This window comes from Chiloscyllium punctatum, chromosome 27, assembly GCF_047496795.1.
Source record: "Chiloscyllium punctatum isolate Juve2018m chromosome 27, sChiPun1.3, whole genome shotgun sequence".
Classification (NCBI taxonomy): Eukaryota; Metazoa; Chordata; class Chondrichthyes; order Orectolobiformes; family Hemiscylliidae; genus Chiloscyllium; species Chiloscyllium punctatum.
The window spans coordinates 30,645,865-30,663,528 of record NC_092765.1 but is presented as its reverse complement, the minus strand read 5'-3'; the positions used below and the strand labels follow the sequence as shown (position 1 = coordinate 30,663,528).

The window sequence follows — 17,664 nt, the reverse complement described above, 5'->3', positions numbered from 1 at the left end:
GATCAGTGGGCAGAGGTGATTCAGAAATCCGGAGCCAGGTACAGTACAACATGAAGAACTTGGAAAACGTTATGAATGTGGGGAATCGAATATTATATATATTGAATTAGGATTTTTTTTCGTGGATCTACTAGGAAGCTAGGAATATTTGCATTTAAATTACGCCTACTTAATCTAACCGATGTCTCTTCACACTCAAATAAATGTCACCAACACACTATCAAGAGGGCAAAACCAAGTTTTCACGTAGATGACCCACTTTCCATTTTTCCGTCGGGGGTCGGGGATTCTGGTGAACACGTTTTGGAAAGATAAAAAAAACTAACGTGAATTTCGGCAAAAGAAAAGCATTTGCAAAGCACTAAATCAATAATTTAAATGAGTAATTATTAAAAATGGCCATTAAAAACAGTAGAGGTGACTAACAAGACATTTTCGGTTCACCTTTTCACTTCAGAAGCAAAATGCCAAAGACAGACTCGCCTCAAGTACTGATCACTGAGAAAGGGATTTGAGAGCAGGATGGTGATAAAAGGTTGGATTTAAGGTGGCCTTGGGTTGCACTTGTGAGGCATGAATGTTACTTATTAGCCAAAACATGGATATTGTCCAAGTCTTATGAACATGGACTGCTTCGGGAATGGAGTCTTGCGAGTGGTGCTGAATATTGGTCAAAATCTGTTGAACGTTGGGCAATCATTTGCAAACATGCTCACTTTTGACCTTGAGGTGGAGGAATGGTGATTGATGAAGTAGCTGGAGATGGTTGGGCCTAGAACAGCATCCTGTGGAACTCCTGCAGAGATGTTCTGAAGGTGAGATGAATGATCTCCAACAACTACACCATCTTCCTTTTTAATCAGGTATGGCTCCAAATAGTGCACCTCTTGACTCAATTTTGTTAGAACTCCTTTATGCCACACACAATCAAATATTGCCTTGATGTCAAGGACAGTCACCCCTTCCTTGCCTCTCGAATTCAGCTGTTTTGTCCATGTTTGAACTGAGGCTGTAATGAGGTCAGGGTTGAGTGTTGCTGGTAAAATCAAACTGCACATTAGTGACCAGATTATCACTAAGCAAGTGTTGCTTGATAGCACCGTTGATGACCACGCCATCACTTTATTGATAATCAAAAAGAGACTGGTGTGGTTGTAATTCACTGGATTGGATTTGTTAACTTTAGTACTGCCAAAATACTGACAGGGCCCAAAGACCTTACAGTATTCACTGCCCCAGCTTTTTCTTGATATAATTCAGAGTGGATTAAATTGACTAAAGACCGGTATTTGTGATACTGAGAACCTCTCAAGGAGGCCAAGATGAATCATCCACTTGACATGTTTGGCTGAAGATTTTAGCAAATGTATGAGCCTTAACCCTTTTATTGATTTACTGGGCTCCCCCATAATTGAGGATGGTAATATTTGTCGAGTCTCACTGTCCAGTAAATTGTTTAATTGTTCACTGTCATTCATTACTAGATATTGAAGGACTGCTGGCTGTGGAATTCTTTAGCCCTGCTTATGCTTTTCAATACACAAGTTGTCCTGTTTTGTAGCTTTTCCAGGTTGACAATTTTTTAGATCTGCTTTGTACTGCTCCTGGCATATCCTCCTGCACTCTTAATTGAGCCAGAGTTAATTCCCTGTCTTGGTAGTAATGATAAGATTGGCATTTAACAAGTCATAAGGTTGCAGATTGTATTGAGTATAGTTTTGCTGCTGCCAATGACCCACAGTACCTCATTAATGCCTCAAATTAGCGATCTATGTGGCCTCAATACCAGTTAGCACAGTGATAGCACTACACCAAACATGCAAAGTATCCTCAATATGAAGCCAGAAGAGACAATGTTACCCTGAAATAATAAAGATCCAAGTTGCAATGAGAATATGAAACTGAAAAATATTAGTGAGTGAAAAAGTTGCATTGACAAAATTATGGGACTGAAATTTGACAAGTCCTCAGGATCCAATAACCTTCACCCTAGTGTTAAGAGATGGCAACAGATATAGAAAATGTATTATTCATCTTTCATAATTCTATTAAGTCTACAAAGTACTGGCAAACTGGAAGGTTCCAAATGTATCACCATTGTTTTAGAAAGGAAGGAGAGGAAACTACCGATCTTTTAGCTGCAAGTCAGTAGTGGCAAAACTAGAGAAATTATTAAAGAGTGTGATTGTTAGATATTTATGTAATTTTTTATGATGAGACTGAACCAACATGGATTTATGAAGGAAAAATTGTGTTTGACAAACCAGTTAAGAGGTTTTGAGGGTACTACAAGCAAAGCCCTTGACAGAGACCCAATTGTTTTAGTGAGATTTGAATTTCAGATGGCCATTGATATTCCCCATATGGGAGCTTAGCAAATTAAATTTAAAGTGCTTGAGACTGGGGGTAATATACTAGCATGGATGATGTCGTTGTAAAGACACTGGCCGAGTTATCCAGATCTCCAGGCTAATGTTCTGAGGATGTCAGTTGAGATCCCACTATGGCAGATAGTGAAGTTTGAATTCACTATAGATCTGGAATTAAAACTCACCTCGTTCACTAATGCCCTTTAGGAAAGGAAATCATACATCCTTACCTGGTCTGGTCTATGTGAACTACAGCAATATGGCTGACACCTAAATTGCCTTAGAGTAGTTGCAGATGTGCAATAAGTGCTAGTCTGGCCAGCAATACCCACATCTCATGAATGAGTGAAAAGAAAATTTAAAAATTAAACTAAGGAGCTATGAGACTATATAGTGGTGACCTCAAATATGTGACAATTGTAATGCTGTTAATTGATCTACAATTGTCATTTGTGCTGAACTGAAAATATAATCATCAGAACACCAAATTAGTTCATATGACTGACAGAATTTGTGAAAAAAATGTTCAATTTATTTTGTCAGTTATTTACACTCTGTTGAATAAACAGACATTTTTCTGGCCTCCAAAGTACAAAGAAAATTATTTGGACTTACAACTTGGACATGATTTAATAACACTGTTGTTCTAAAGCTAACATAATACATTACAAGTCTCAGCTATTAAAACGAAATGTGTTTGGCTATTCAGAACACTCATTCGATCCATACCTAACTTAAATAATTAGTCCCACAACAAAACATTAAGTTTAATTTTGAATATTTCAAAATACACAATCATACAAAAGTAATGAACCATATCATATTTGAGCAATCCTTCAACTGCTGTAAGATAAAATCCGAGCAAACATGTACATTTTAAAAAATTCCATTCCTTGCAATAGCACATAACTGTTCTGGATCAGCCTTATGTTAAGGCTTGAACCACAAAATTTTAATTCGTGATCACTTAAAATCAAATTCCTTATCATCTTTTCCCTAAACCATTATGTAAATTGAGTCTTCTTTGCAACAAAATATAAAACATATATCCCATTGTCAAGAGAGTGGTGCTGGAAAAGCACAGCAGGTCAGGCAGCATCCAAGGAGCAGGACAGTCGACATTTCAAGCATTAGCCCTTCATCAGGAATCAGGGCTCCTGCTCCACGGATGCTGCCTGACCTGCTGTGCTTTTCCAGCACCACACTCTCGACTCTGATCTTCAGCATCTGCAGTCCTCACTTTCTCCTATATTTCCCAAAATGCCTACCTGTGGACCAGTGAGTAACATGTACCTTTCCTTTTTTTTTGTATAATGGTGCTCAGAGAGTCACCTGACTGGGCACTTTAATTTGAAGCTTAGGCATATAACCAGAGAGACCATTTCCAGCAATATTTTACATTCAGATCTAATAACACCAGGCCATGAAAAGTAATGAAGGATAATAATGAAGTCTCTGTATGATGAGTTACCGTTTACTAAGGCAAATAGTTTTACCCTATTATAGATGCTGTATTAAACACAAGTTATTGTTCTGCATGTGAATTCTATATTTCTGAAGTCCAAGGAGTCCAAACACCAAGGATATTTTGTATACCCCAATACATCATAACATGAGAGTGACAAAGATGTTCTAACTAAAACTGAAGAGAATGAGCAACATTTGCTTTAACAAACTAAGAAGCAAAGTAGATAATGACATGGGATATTTATTCTCTACATTTCACATGACCAAAAAGTAAATTGTATGATTTCAAACAAAGTGAACCTTTGGAGGAAGTATGTTGAAAAAAAATTGATTTGGCAACATCATTAAATGAGGTTTGTTCTAATTCCTGCCATTGAGAGTTTCTATCTTAAGTCTGAAAAACTGATTAGATCAAGAGTTCAATGGATAAATAATTGGGGCTGCCAGCAGCACCACTACACTACTGGAATTAAAGTGACAGTAACATGTACCTTTCCCTTTCCACAAATACTTACTTTTCTAAAACAAGCCGACATAGGTTTTGTATTTGTTCACACTTGCTTTGAACACAACACAAGAACAGTAAATGGTGGCCTTGTCAGTGACATCACATTTCCTATGAATAAAAATACAATTCCAGGACCATTTTTGAGTACAAAATGTTGCTGTTGAATCTCTCATACCTATGTACAACATTAGATAGGACAGTTTGCCATGAGAATTGGCTCTCTGATAGCTGTATTTTGTTTTTACTTTTGAGCACAAAAGAAATCCAGAGGAAGATCTATTCTAATCACATCCTGAAGATTCACTTCCTTTTTACCACTCTTCACGTAACATCAAAACAATTTAATTTTTAAAACAATAGTTAGATATTTGTTGAAGAATTCACCCCTCACCCCATTTAACAGGAATGAGAAACAAATATATATCTGCGGCTTTTAACCTTCTGTTAGGCAAAGAAATGTAGATATTGTTGGAATCTGGCTCAGGAACCTCAATAACTCTTATATGTTTACTTTCTGTTTAAAGAAAAATTTGTATATTTGTTTATTCAGTCACTATTCTTAATTTTCTCATAAATTTGGACCTTTTCATCTGCATCATCCAGGATTTCTTGTACTGCATGAACTTCGTTGTTTCCTGAACCCTCGCCCCCTGAGCTCAGGATCTCAGTCTCTCCATCTGGCTCTGTGGACATCCAGCCAGATTCTTTGTCACTTTCCTGAAATTCCAGATCCTGGTCTGGCTGTGCTTCCAGGTCAATAGGCTCATCATCGTGACCGGAGTTCATCAGACATGCACAATTATTGCACAGTCCATAGCACTTGCCATCATGTTGCACAATTTTAGCTGCAATGCCGGTGAATGGCTTCTTGCAGACCTTGCAGATAACCAGCTTTCCGGATTTGTGGATCTAGGAATGTTCAAACAAAATATAAAATTAGGAAAATGAAAGCCATAGGTAATGTCGTGGATTGATAGAGACTTTATCTAGTAGCAAAATGGTTGTAAATTGGAAGTCAGATTTAAAGTAATTGGCAAAAGAAATAATGGACAACCTGAGAAAAAGTTTTTTTTTTAAAAAGGCAGTGAACTATTGTGATTGAAAGGGGAATAATAATCCCAAGAGATTTGGATAAATACTTGAAGGAACAAAACTTGAGCTTGAGAAAAAAAGCAAAGAAGCTCGGCTATTTTGAGAGCACTGCAAGACAGCCAGCACAAGCACAGTGGATCAAGTGGCACATTCGTATGTTTTTATGAGTTCATTATACACATTAACTTCTGTTCCATTACGTTAATTGTAATATTTTGGGAAGTGGGGTCAACTGATATATACCCAACATTGCAATGTATATAAAACACTGACTATATCAAGCAACAATTTGTTTGTTTCAAAATCAGCAAGATAACTTCCAACTTAAGTTCCATCACTGTTAATGGGAATAGATTGACCACATATAATATTTAGAGCCAGACCTTTGAAATTGTTCCAGGTTGAAAAAAGCAGAGTTCTTTCAGTTTTAGAAGTTCTTAATCATAAATTATCTGTAATCTAACAGAACTTTACAATAATCTTTTCTTGTTCATATATAGATGGCCTGTTAGCTAGATGGCTAGTCTGTAATTTAAGTAATAACAGCGCAGATTGATTCATTTTCCAGCTGAGGTAGATTTTGGGCTTGCCTCTTCACCTTGGCCCAAGAGTGGAAGAGAATTCTGACCGATCACTGGCAAAAACTGCCAAGAAACTAGTTCAGGATAAAGCATCAGACAGTGAGCCAAGGACCTGAATTTTAGCAAAGCATATGCGAATGAATGAGTAATACTAACTAGGTTGTTTTTTATCGATAGTCCAAAGTAAAAGTGCAGTTTGAACAGGATAGCAGGAGAGAAAAATATGAGTCAGTTATGTAAGTTGAGTTTTAAATGACCAAATTTTACTTTAAAAACCCTATCAAAGAGAAAATGAAAGAAGATCAGGTACTCCACAATCCTGGATGCAGGTTTGCTGACTGAGCTGGAAGGTTCGTTTTCAGGCGTTTCGTCATCATACTAGGTAACATCATCAGTGAGCCTCTGGATGAAGCTCGTTAGTATTCCACAACTCTATGCCTGACCTAATCCAAGTGGTAGTCTGGTACTAATCAGTCATGCTTCTCCCCATTCCAGCTTACTGATTACGTTACTGTACAACAGATAATGGTTCAGTTAAATTACAGGAATTCAAGATGCGCATATGCAGTGATGAACATTGGAACAAGAAATAATTTGCAATCTCACAGTGCAAAAGGAGTTCATGCTTACAGTTAGGACATGGCTACGAAGATGCTCAAGCCGTGTGAATCTCTTCCCACAGGAGTCACAGGGATATGGTCGCTCCCCTGTATGTGATCGAAGATGTCGCTTCAAGTCAGATTTCCGCTTTACTGTATGCGTACAGAATGGACACTTGAATCTCATCTTTGGTAACATACTGCAGTCTCCTTGGAAAAAATGCACTTTATCAGTACAACCTTCTTATACTGAAATTAAAATATTGACAATGTTCTATATATGCAATGTAACCAGATGAATGTAAATATAAGTTATATTAAAATCGCCTGCCCACAGCATTTGAATTGTTGGAATTCCTCAAATAAGAAAACATCTAAGGGAGCTACATTTACAGTTGTATTCTCATCACAATCTTTTACACTTCTTCAATTCACACAGGAAGGGACAACACACAGCACCTTACCTTTTTCCCTCCTGTGTTTCTGAAATTTGTAATTACAAATCAATTAAATTGGCAACAACCTTTCAAATTACAGGATTCTAATTGAAATACTAACATGCAGCAAATTTACAGATCTGATCTCATATGTGGGCTATCCTGTCTTTGGATAGGGGTAAAACTAGATAAAGATGTTTTACAGAAAACAAAAGGGAGCCGGACACCAAGACGCACTAGAAATGTGCCCTCCATCCCATTCTGACACACAGGATATAAAACACTTTACCTGCACCTTCTCCACTCCAGTCCCCCACAACTTCCAAAATTGTAGGCATTGGAGGATACCAATCTTCAGCTTTTCGACCTCTACCTCGTGAAGGTTGCCTTACTGAGTCACCATTTCGTCGCGGCAATGGCCAGTCCCTGGGCAAAACATCAGGCTCATGCCTGAACTGATAACTCACATGAGGGGCACTCAGTTCAGAATCTGGTGTTCTTTTTTCCTCAGCTTGAGAAACAGTGTTTATATTTTCAGATGTTCTGGCAGTCACACCAGAACCACACAGATTACTAACTTTGAAAACAGGAAGCTCAGGTACTTCCTGGTGTGCTCGATTATTCACTAAAGAGTTTGGCAGATGGTCTCTTGGAGAATGCTGGAGGTTTGCAACTTGTTGATGAAAGTTGAAGTTTCTCCAGGAGTGTCCAACAACAGACCCTGGATCAGTACTTTTTTGAACGTGAACAGAGTTAGTCTCCAGACCTCGGCTGCTGGTATACAAAGATGACACATCCCCACACTTATTTTCACCATTACTGGAATGGTTGAAATATCTCTCTTTCTCACTGATGTCCAGAGATGATTTGATGAAGCTTTTGCAGGCACTGATCACGTCAGTCATCTGCAAGTAGCTGGCTGCTGACATCACATCAATGACATTTTGGCTTGTGAGGGACAGCCTCCCAGAATATATGAAGTCTAAAATAAGTGTAAATGCATCAGCAGAAAAGACATCAAAAGTCGCTACCGTAGGCTGTCCCACATCCTGTGCGTTATGTAAGAGAAGCATCCGAAAGTAGCCACAGCTGGCAAATAAAACATTACGATGACCCTTGAAGACTCTTCCCTCCACAATGATGCTGCAATCACAAAACATTTCTTGTTTGCGTTGTTCATTTAACTGTTGAAGCAATCGGGCTTGGTGTGAGGAGATCTCCATTTTGAGAGCAGTCTTCTGTGGACATGAAGAATGAAGAACATTACTTTACTGATAGGAAATAGGTGCAGCAATAGGCTATTCAGCCCCTTGAGCTGCTCTGCCATTCAATGGGATCATGGCTGATCTCCTAATTCATGCTATATTCCTACACTTTCCTCATATCCTTTGCTGCCTTTCATATATAGGGACCTACCAATTTATAATTGAAATTAAATTCTTAATACATTCCAAGTAGCATTTTGTTTTTAATAAAATTCTGTATTAAGCAAGAAATAATGGAGATCGCAGATGTTGTTTATTTAAGCTTTAAGGTTTTCAATACAGTCCTACAAAAGAGATTAGCATGTAAAATTAAAGTGGATCTGACTGGGGGCAATGTACTGATATGGATTGAGAAGTGGTTGGCAGACAGGAAGAGATTAAATAACTGGGTCTTTTTCCAAGTAGCAGCCAGTGACCAGTGAGGGACCATAGGGATCAGTGCTTAGACCCCAGCTATTTACAATAATTTAGAGGAGAGACCTAAATATAATACCTGAGTTTGCAGGTGACACAAAGCTGGATAGGAGGATGCAGAGACGCTTCAGTGTGAGGTGAACAAGTTCAGTGAGTGGCTAAAAGCATGGCAGATGCAGTATGATGTGGATAAATTTGAGATTATTCACTTGGGTAGCAAAACAAGATGGATTTTTATCTTAAAGGTGATAGACTGGAAAAGGTAGAGCAATGACAAGACCTGGATGTCCTTGTTGAAAGTAAGCATGCAGGTGCAACAGGTGGTGAAGAAGGTAATGTTATATTGGCCTTCATTACAAGAGGATTCGAGTAAAGGAGCATGGATATCTTGTTGTGATTGTTGAGGTCTTAGTAAGACCATAGCTGGTGTGTTGTGTGCAGTTATGGTCTCCTTGTCTGGAAGTGGATATTCTGCCGAAGGAGGGAGTGCAACAAAGATGTACCAAACTAATTCCTGGAAAAGACACAATTGGTTAGGACTATACACACTGGAGTTTAGAAGAATGAGGGGAATCTCACAGAAACCTATGAACTATTCTGACAGGAGTAGACAAAATAAACACAAGAAAGGATGTCCCCAATAACTGTGGCGTCCAGAAACAGGGGTTATAATTTAAGGTTACAGGGTAGGCCATTTAGGACCAAGAGGAGGAGAACATCCTTCAGAGATTGGTGAGCCTGTGCAATGCTCTCCCAGAAAGAGCACTCGAAGACAAAACATTTGAATATTTACGAAAGAGAGATAGATATTGTTCTTAGGTCTAAAAGGGTATGAGGAAAAAGTACTGAATTGAAGAATAAGTCACAATGATAGTGAATGGTGGAACAGGCATGAAGGACCAAATGGCCTATTCCTAATCCTAACCTCTATGTCTCCAGACAATAGAAAAAAATGACATAAAACCTGCAATAATACGGAATACTTTAGTAAACCAAATTTATCAATATTAAGTTCTCAAAGTCCACCTGCTGAATCCTTTAAACGTATTTCTCTACAAGACAATCTCAGCTGTTTCCTGTTCTGTTGTGTATTTTCTGCATTTTAAAATTTTTTTCTAAAGCGTCAAGTCAACATTTTATGTAGAAATCACTTCAATAGACAATACAAATAAGGGACAAGATTGCATCTAACTAGAGTCATAAAATTGTAGAGTCAAACAGCATGGAAACAGACCCTTCAGTCCAACTGGTCCACACTAAACATGTTTTCAAACAAAACTAGTCCCACCTGCCTGCATTTGGCCCTCCAAACCTTTCCTATTCATTGTACTTATCCAAATGTCTTTTAAACGTTGTAACTGTATCTGCACCCACCACTTCCTTTGGCAATTCATTCCACTCACTAAACACTCTAAGTAAAAAGATTGCCCCATGTCCTTTCTCCTCTCACCTTAAAAATATGCCTCCTACTTCTGAAATCCCCCACTTTAGAGAAACAACCTTTGCTGTTCATCTTATGTATGCTCCTCATGAATTTACACTTTCAACATAACACAACTTTAAAGCAGTTTAAAACAAACTCTTTTGGTTAGTGACTCTATGGAGTGACATAATCAAAACTGCTTTTTCAAAAATATATATTCAAATATGGGTCCATTACTGGCAGGGTAAAGAGAATTTAAGTTGGAAAATAGAGAAAAAACTAGTTTGTGTCTGTTTTTTGAGAAAGATAAAAGTAACCTCCCAGAACTAGAGATCCAAGTGACTAAGGAGATGGAGGAATTGTAGCAAATTATTGTACTGGAGAAATTAATGTGGCTGAAAGTTGACAAATCCTAGGACCTGACATTCTATATCCAGAGTGCTATATGAGGTGGCTACTGAGCTAACACATTAGTGATTATGTTCCAAAATGCTACAGGTACTGGAATAATTCCTGCAAATTGGAATGTAGCAAATGTCACACCTCTATTTCAGAAAGGAGCAAGACAAAATTCAGAGCTATATATATTAGCCTTATATAATAGGGGGAAGAACTAGAATCTGTTACAAAGGATGTGTTAAATAGATACAGATAATAACAATTGATTGGCTATTGTCAACAGGATTTTTGACAGATTTCTGAAGACATTACTAACAAAATTGATAAAGGAGGGCTGATGAAGGTGTTATATTTAGATTTTGAGAAGGCTGCTTAGAAAAATTAAGATACATGGGATAGTAGGTAATGAACTGACATGCACTAAGACTGACATATAGAAAATAAAATGTGTGCATATATAGGTCATTTTCACATGGGTAGGTTGTAATTAGTGCAGTACTTCAAACCCCAGTTCTCACAATATATATTGAAAAATGAGAGGTGGTGATCAAACATAATATTTCCAAATTTGCAGATGATACAAAGCTAAGTGAGAATGTACATTCTGAAGATGTAAAACAACATGAGGAGGATTTGGGCAGGCTTGGTGAATGGGCAAGAACATGGCAAATGGAATATAATGTGGAAAATGTTATCCACTTTGGCAGGAGGAACAGATGTGCAGAGTATTTCTTAAATATTAAGACATCAGATGTATAGATGTACTAAGGGACCTAGGTGCCCTTATCAATAGTCACTGAAGATTAAAATGCGGGTATAGCAAGCAATTGGGAAGGCAAATTGAATAGTAAACTTCATTGCAAGAGAATATGCATACAAGAGAAGTGAAGTCCTACTTCAATTATATAGCAGCCTGGTTAGACTGTACATTACACAGTTTTTTGTCCTGGCTCAGTAAAGATATTGGCCCTAGAGTAGTGCTTTGAAGGTTCACCAGACTTGCTCCCTAGATGTTGGGCTGTTCTATGAAGAAAGATTGGGCAAACTGGGCATGTATTCTCTCGGGTTTTGAAGAATGAGGTGATCACATTGAAATTTACAAAATAATTAAAATGGATAAATGCAGGTAAGATGCTGCCCCTAGTTGGGATATAACCAGGGGGCAAACTTAAGAATGAGGGAGAATGCCACTTTAGTCAATGACGAGGATAACTGCTTTTAGTCATAGAGTTGTGAACCTTGGGGATTCCTGTCCAGAGGGTTGTGAAAGTTCAGTTTTGAGTACATTTAAGTAGGGATTGATAGATGTCAAACTATCAAAAATCACACACAATTATGGGGATGGCCTAGGTAAGACACACAGAAGTGTTTAATCAGCAGCAATTATACTGAATGGCGAGAGAAGCTCAATGGCCTATTTTTGTTCCTACTTAAATACCTTCTGCCATATGCCAAATTTACTTCCTTCAAGAACAATCCAAATTTCTTCTGAAATCATTCATCATTTTCATTTCCATCATTCTTACAGGCAAGTTCCATGTTATTACCACTCCTTTCATAAAAAAAGTTTTCCTCATTTCCTGTGTCGTGCCCAAAACCTCAACTCTCCTCAACCTCCTTTGCTCCAATAAGAATAACTCCAGCTTCTCCAAAAAAACCTAGAAACTGAAATCACTCATCCCTGAAACTATTCATATTTACTCATCTACATGCAATACGGCATGTAAGTTGGTTTGTGCAATACAGCAATAACATTGAGAAGTTAAGACGACATTATATATCATGACAGTAATGCTGTAGTTTTTTGGTTTTTTTGTATTTACAAATTTTATGCTTGAAATACAAATGTATAAATCAGGAACAGGTTCTGCCATTTGGTATGATCATGGAGGATCTAATTGCAACCTCAACTCCACACGCTCACCTTCCCCTGCGCTCATTCCCCATGCCACTTGCTTACCAAGAATCTGTCTACCCCACCTTAAAACTATTCAAAGATTGTGCTTCCATTGCCTTTTGAAGAAGAGTTGCATAGACTTGCTTCACAAGTTTAAAAAAATGAGCCTCATTTCTATTTTAAATGGGCAACTCCATATTTTCAAAGTGACCCCTAGTTCTAGATTCATCCACAAGACAAAACATTCCTTTCACATCAATCCAGTCAAGATGCCTCAAGATCTTAAATGTTTCAATCAAGTCACATCGACTTTTCTAAACTCTAGCAGATACAAGTCTAGCATGTCCAGTCTTGCCTTATAAGATAACCTACCTATTTCAGATATTAGTCTATTAAACTTTCTCTGAAATTTTTCCCAACATATTTACATCCTTCCTTAAATAAGGAGACCAACAATGTACTCAGAACTCCAGATAAGCCCTCACCATTGCCCTGTGTAACTGAAACATAAGCCAGATTTTGATCACTCACTTAACCTACCCATATCCCTTTGTAGCTTCTATGTCCACTTCACAATTTAAATTCCAACCTGTTTTCTGTCTTTAGAAAAGTTAGTAATCATACTTTTAGTCCCTTCATCCAGGTAATGGATGAATACAGGTTGAAGTCTCAACACTGATACTACAACACACCACTTATACATCTTGCCAACCTGAAAATGATCCATTAAGCCTTCCCAGTTTCCAACAATCTAACCATGCCAATATGCTTACACTCTGTACTGTGAACATTTGTAGTGGTAGGGAGCCAACAAGCCAAACTCACTTGACATCATCCTCACCATTCACAGATGCATCTGTCTATGGCACTATCATTAGGAAAGATAACCACACAAGTCAATGATGACACAAAATCCAGTCTTCACAAGGGTTGGCAATGTTGTGTTGTGTACCCAACTACCGAAATGAATAGTACTGACTTCCAACAGATCTAACAACTCAAAATTGGGCATCAATGAGATGCTGTACGCTATCAGCAAAAGCTAAATTGTATTCAACCACAGTAACCTCACAGCTCGGCATAATATCCTACTCCATTACAATCTAATGGGAGATTATTCCTGGTTCAAGGAAGAGTACAGGAGGATCTACTAGGAGCAACACCAAACATACGTAAAACCAAGGTGTCAACTTGGTGAAACCAGAACTCAGGACTACTTGCACATCAAACTATGTAAACTACGCATTAAAAAAAAGGACTAAATGATCCCATATTCAATAGATTAGATATAAGCTTTGCAGTCATGCCACATCTAATTGTGAGTGGCACTGGACAAGGAGACAACTGAAAGGAAAAAAAAAAAGAGGTTCCACGTGTATTGTCAATGATGAAGCAGCCTAGATTATCAATGCATAACACGAAATCATTTATACCATAGTGTCCAGAAATGTGGAGTCACAAGGATAGGGTCAGGGACTAGGTTTGGATGGAATGCTCTGTGGAGGGTCGGTGAAGACTTAATGGGCTGTCGGGATTCTATGATTCTATTTGTATCCATCTTCTGCCAGATGTGCCAAGTGACTGATTCTCCTCAGCCTCTCTCTGAAATCCCAAGCATCATAGATACCACGCGACAACCAGGTCAATTCTCTATATGTGATATCAAGAAATGGCAGGGGGGGTACTATAAACTACAAAAAGCTTTAGACCTTGACTGCATTGCACCAATAGTACTGAAAACATGTGCTCCAGAACAAGCCACACACCTAGCCAGGCTGTTCCCATACAGTTAGACTATTGACATCTACCAGACAATATGGAAAATTACCCAGGTATGTCCAATACACAAAAATCCAATATGACCAGTTACCAGCCGATCAGTCTATTCTCAGTCATCAGCAAAAGAACAAAAGTGGTTGTCAACAGTGCCACTAAGTGGCACTAGCAAAGGAATAACCTGCTCACTGATGCTCAGTTTGGGTTTTGCCAAAGCCACTCGCTCATCTCCTGACCTCATTACAGTCTTGGTCCAACCATGAACAAAAGACTTAAACTCCAGAGTGAAGTGAGAGTTACTGGCCTTGACATAAAAGACAGCATTTGACAGAACAGCATTCAGGATTCCTAACTACAGACAATAGAAACAGGAGAAAAGTCCTCCACTGGGTAGAGTTGTATCTAACACAAAAGATAGTTATGGTGTGGAGGTCACTCATATTAATTCACGAACTTCACTCTAGGAGTTCCTCAGGGCAATATCCTAGGCCAAACCATCTTTGGCTGCCTCATCAACGGTCTTCCCTCTAACATGAAGTCAAAAATAGGGTTGTTCACTCAAAATTGCCTTTAGCAATTCACTCAAAATTGCACATTCAGTACCTTTTGCAACTTTTCTGTTACCAAAGTAGTGAATTCCCAATTATCAATCTCCCAGGGTTTGCTATTGACTAGAAGTTCAACTGGACTAGCCATATAAATGCTATGGCGACAAGAATGGGTCATAGGCTTGAATTATACACAGAGTAGCTCACATCCCCCCTCCCCCACCAGTACTTGTCCACTAATAACAAGGCACTAATCAGGAGAATAATGATTATTCAGCTCCAATAACACTCAAGTTCCAAATTAGCCCACTTGATTGGCACTCTTCAAAATTCACTCCTTTTCCCACCAATGTACACTTCGGCAGTAGAATGTACCATTTACAAAATGCATTACATCAAGTCTTCAATCCTTCTTCAACAAGACATGTTGTGAAATCAAAATTCTGGAACTCACTACTTGACAGTACTGTCCCTTACACCAAAGGACCACACAACATTACCTTCTCCAGGTGAATAAAAGCTGGCCTAACTAGCAATGGCCATATCGCATGAACAGATAAAGAGAAATTTTAAAGTATGATTAACATTTTTTTGCTAGCCATCTCACACTACAGTTACATTTTTGCCAATTACAATGGTCCCACTCCCAAATTCATCCTTTTTACAGCTATATTGTAAAAATAGTAAATCTCCAATAACTTTTACTCTCGGTTCATAAACTACTGAGAGTAAAACAGATTTCACAGAACCCTTTTAATGGAATCTGGGCATGTACTTTATGACTTAAATAAGACTATTTTGGAGGATTATGGGGAAAAGGCTGTGATGTGGGATTAAATAGAATAGTTCTTTCAAAACAGTGATAGACAGTTTGGTAAACAGCCTCTTCCTTTGCTGCAAAATTCTAAGATTCCATAGTTTTATCCTATAGCTCATCAGTTATTCTCTTATTCTTGTAGATGTTGGAGAGCTTAACTTGAACTAGGGAGTCTAAAAAACCAACTTACTTTCAATGCATGCCTATCCACAGAATAACTTCCTATCACCAAATTTCATTATAAATTCTAGTTCACATTTCAAAGGGGAACTGCTAGCCATCTCACACTACAGTTACATTTTTGCCAATTACAATGGTCCCACTCCCAAATTCATCCTTTTTACAGCTATATTGTAAAAATAGTAAATCTCCAATAACTTTTACTCTCGGTTCATAAACTACCAAAAAATGTTAATATTTAATAATATACACTAAAATGAAAATATGATAAAAAGAGACATAATGTGTGATTTTAATCTAGGGGTTGCACAATCTGGTAGATTATCCTGTCCTCCAAACCCAAAAGTCTTCCAATGTCACGTTAATTTTTTAAAAATGCGCACAAATGGTAAAAACAAATAAAATGGTTATATTTAGGGAAAACAACCGATTTCTTGATCCTGCCAACTCAGTTGATGTTCCCAAGATTTTATTTATCCAATGATATCAACTGATGAACAGGACTGCTTTCACCGTGAAGCACCCGAATAGGCTTCTCATACTATAATCACACATTGAAAACAATCAGATCAGGAGTACTTAGAGGAAGCAATTGATAAACCTGGACAATTTGCGCTGGAAGATTTTTAAAAATTCCCCCAAAATGGACAGCTGAGAGTAAAACCTTGGCGGGAAACGTAGATAGACTCAGATCACGTCTGCACACAGAACCCGCCTCTTCCCTGTTGTAATTGGCTACTGCGGATGCCAATCAAATCGCAGCGACACAATGGATAACAATAGCAAGTAACGCCCGGGAGCCAATCCGCCAGCTCGCTGTCCGGGACTAACCGCCCGTGCTCGCGATCAACTGACACTGCGCCTCGCGCTGCGCTGCGCTGCTGCCGTCACTAACCGTCAGTTTATTTCGATCCCTGCCCACCCCACCTCACCTCACTCCACAAGAATCCGCCCGTTCAATGCGCGGTCACCCCCGTCCCGCCTTTACCCGCCCGGTCAGTCTCACTGCCACCCGCTTCTTCAATGCGCGATGAACTCCTCCCTGACTCGAATCCGCCCGGTCACCCTCACCGCCTGTTCAATGAGCGGTGACTCCCCTCCCCCAGAATCCGCCCGTTGAAGTCTCTCTGCCTCCCGCCCACTCACGGCGTGCTGCTCCTGTCCCACCCCCCCATCATCCATCCACCCGCGCTGGGAACGGGGCAAGCCCGATACAGACCCCACCCCACCCCCAAGGATTTCCCCCTCACCCACTTGACCGATGAAGCCTCCGTGCAGTTAAAACACCCGGTTTTCTGCGAGTCACATACGCACAGGAGCTTATCCTTCGGCACAATCCCGGACACAGATTCCGCCAGTAACCCCCCCGGGGGTTATACCCCCGGCCCCCAGACCGAGCCTGCCTCTCCCTCCCTCACTGGGGTAACCGATAATCCGCCCACCCCCGCCAAACTCAGCAGCCCTAGGGTGGTAATTTAGATTTATGATTTAATGCTGGCATAACGCCCCGAACCCTCCCTTACCAACAACCAACGCTGCACTCCACCCGGTCCGACCCGGACGTGCTTTTAACGCCCGGATTTACACCCGGAGGCACTTAAGAGACGAAAGGCAGCACGAACGATTGAACCGCAATTTTCATTCCAGTTGCTGTGGTTATACTAATTTTGGCGGTTTTTGAGTAGTTTTCGTGGTGTAATTTTATTTTATAAGATTCTAGAAAATAACCAACTGTTATTTTCCACCAGTGTTACACAGACCCCTCTCCGAGGTCTCATTACAGGAGTAGCGAGCTGCATTAATTGACAGCAAACATCATCCTTCCTGAGCATATAGCCAAAGGGGTTAAGAGCTATGCAGAGAACGAAATAAACTATACACTGATTAAGAAC

At 39.2% G+C, this 17,664-nt stretch overlaps 1 protein-coding gene across 6 annotated transcripts; it reads right to left on the bottom strand.

The window, feature by feature from the left end:
* Positions 1–2,879: 2,879 nt before the first annotated feature.
* On the bottom strand, positions 2,880–17,350 carry LOC140453619 (zinc finger and BTB domain-containing protein 8A-like). Of its 6 annotated transcripts, none has more exons than XM_072548472.1 (4): positions 17,296–17,350; positions 7,343–8,291; positions 6,648–6,826; positions 2,880–5,253 (listed from the first exon to the last, which is right to left on the bottom strand). In XM_072548472.1, exons 2-4 carry the CDS (start codon positions 8,274–8,276, stop codon positions 4,891–4,893), a joined length of 1,476 nt encoding a protein of 491 aa, XP_072404573.1. In that variant the 5' UTR covers positions 8,277–8,291; positions 17,296–17,350; the 3' UTR covers positions 2,880–4,890. The 6 variants fall into 6 exon arrangements, with proteins under 6 accessions (XP_072404573.1, XP_072404572.1, XP_072404577.1 ...); XM_072548471.1 differs by lacking the exon at positions 17,296–17,350 and adding an exon at positions 17,027–17,147; XM_072548476.1 differs by lacking the exon at positions 17,296–17,350 and adding an exon at positions 17,027–17,147 and having other exon boundaries at positions 6,648–6,823.
* Between the last annotated feature and the right edge of the window lie 314 nt (positions 17,351–17,664).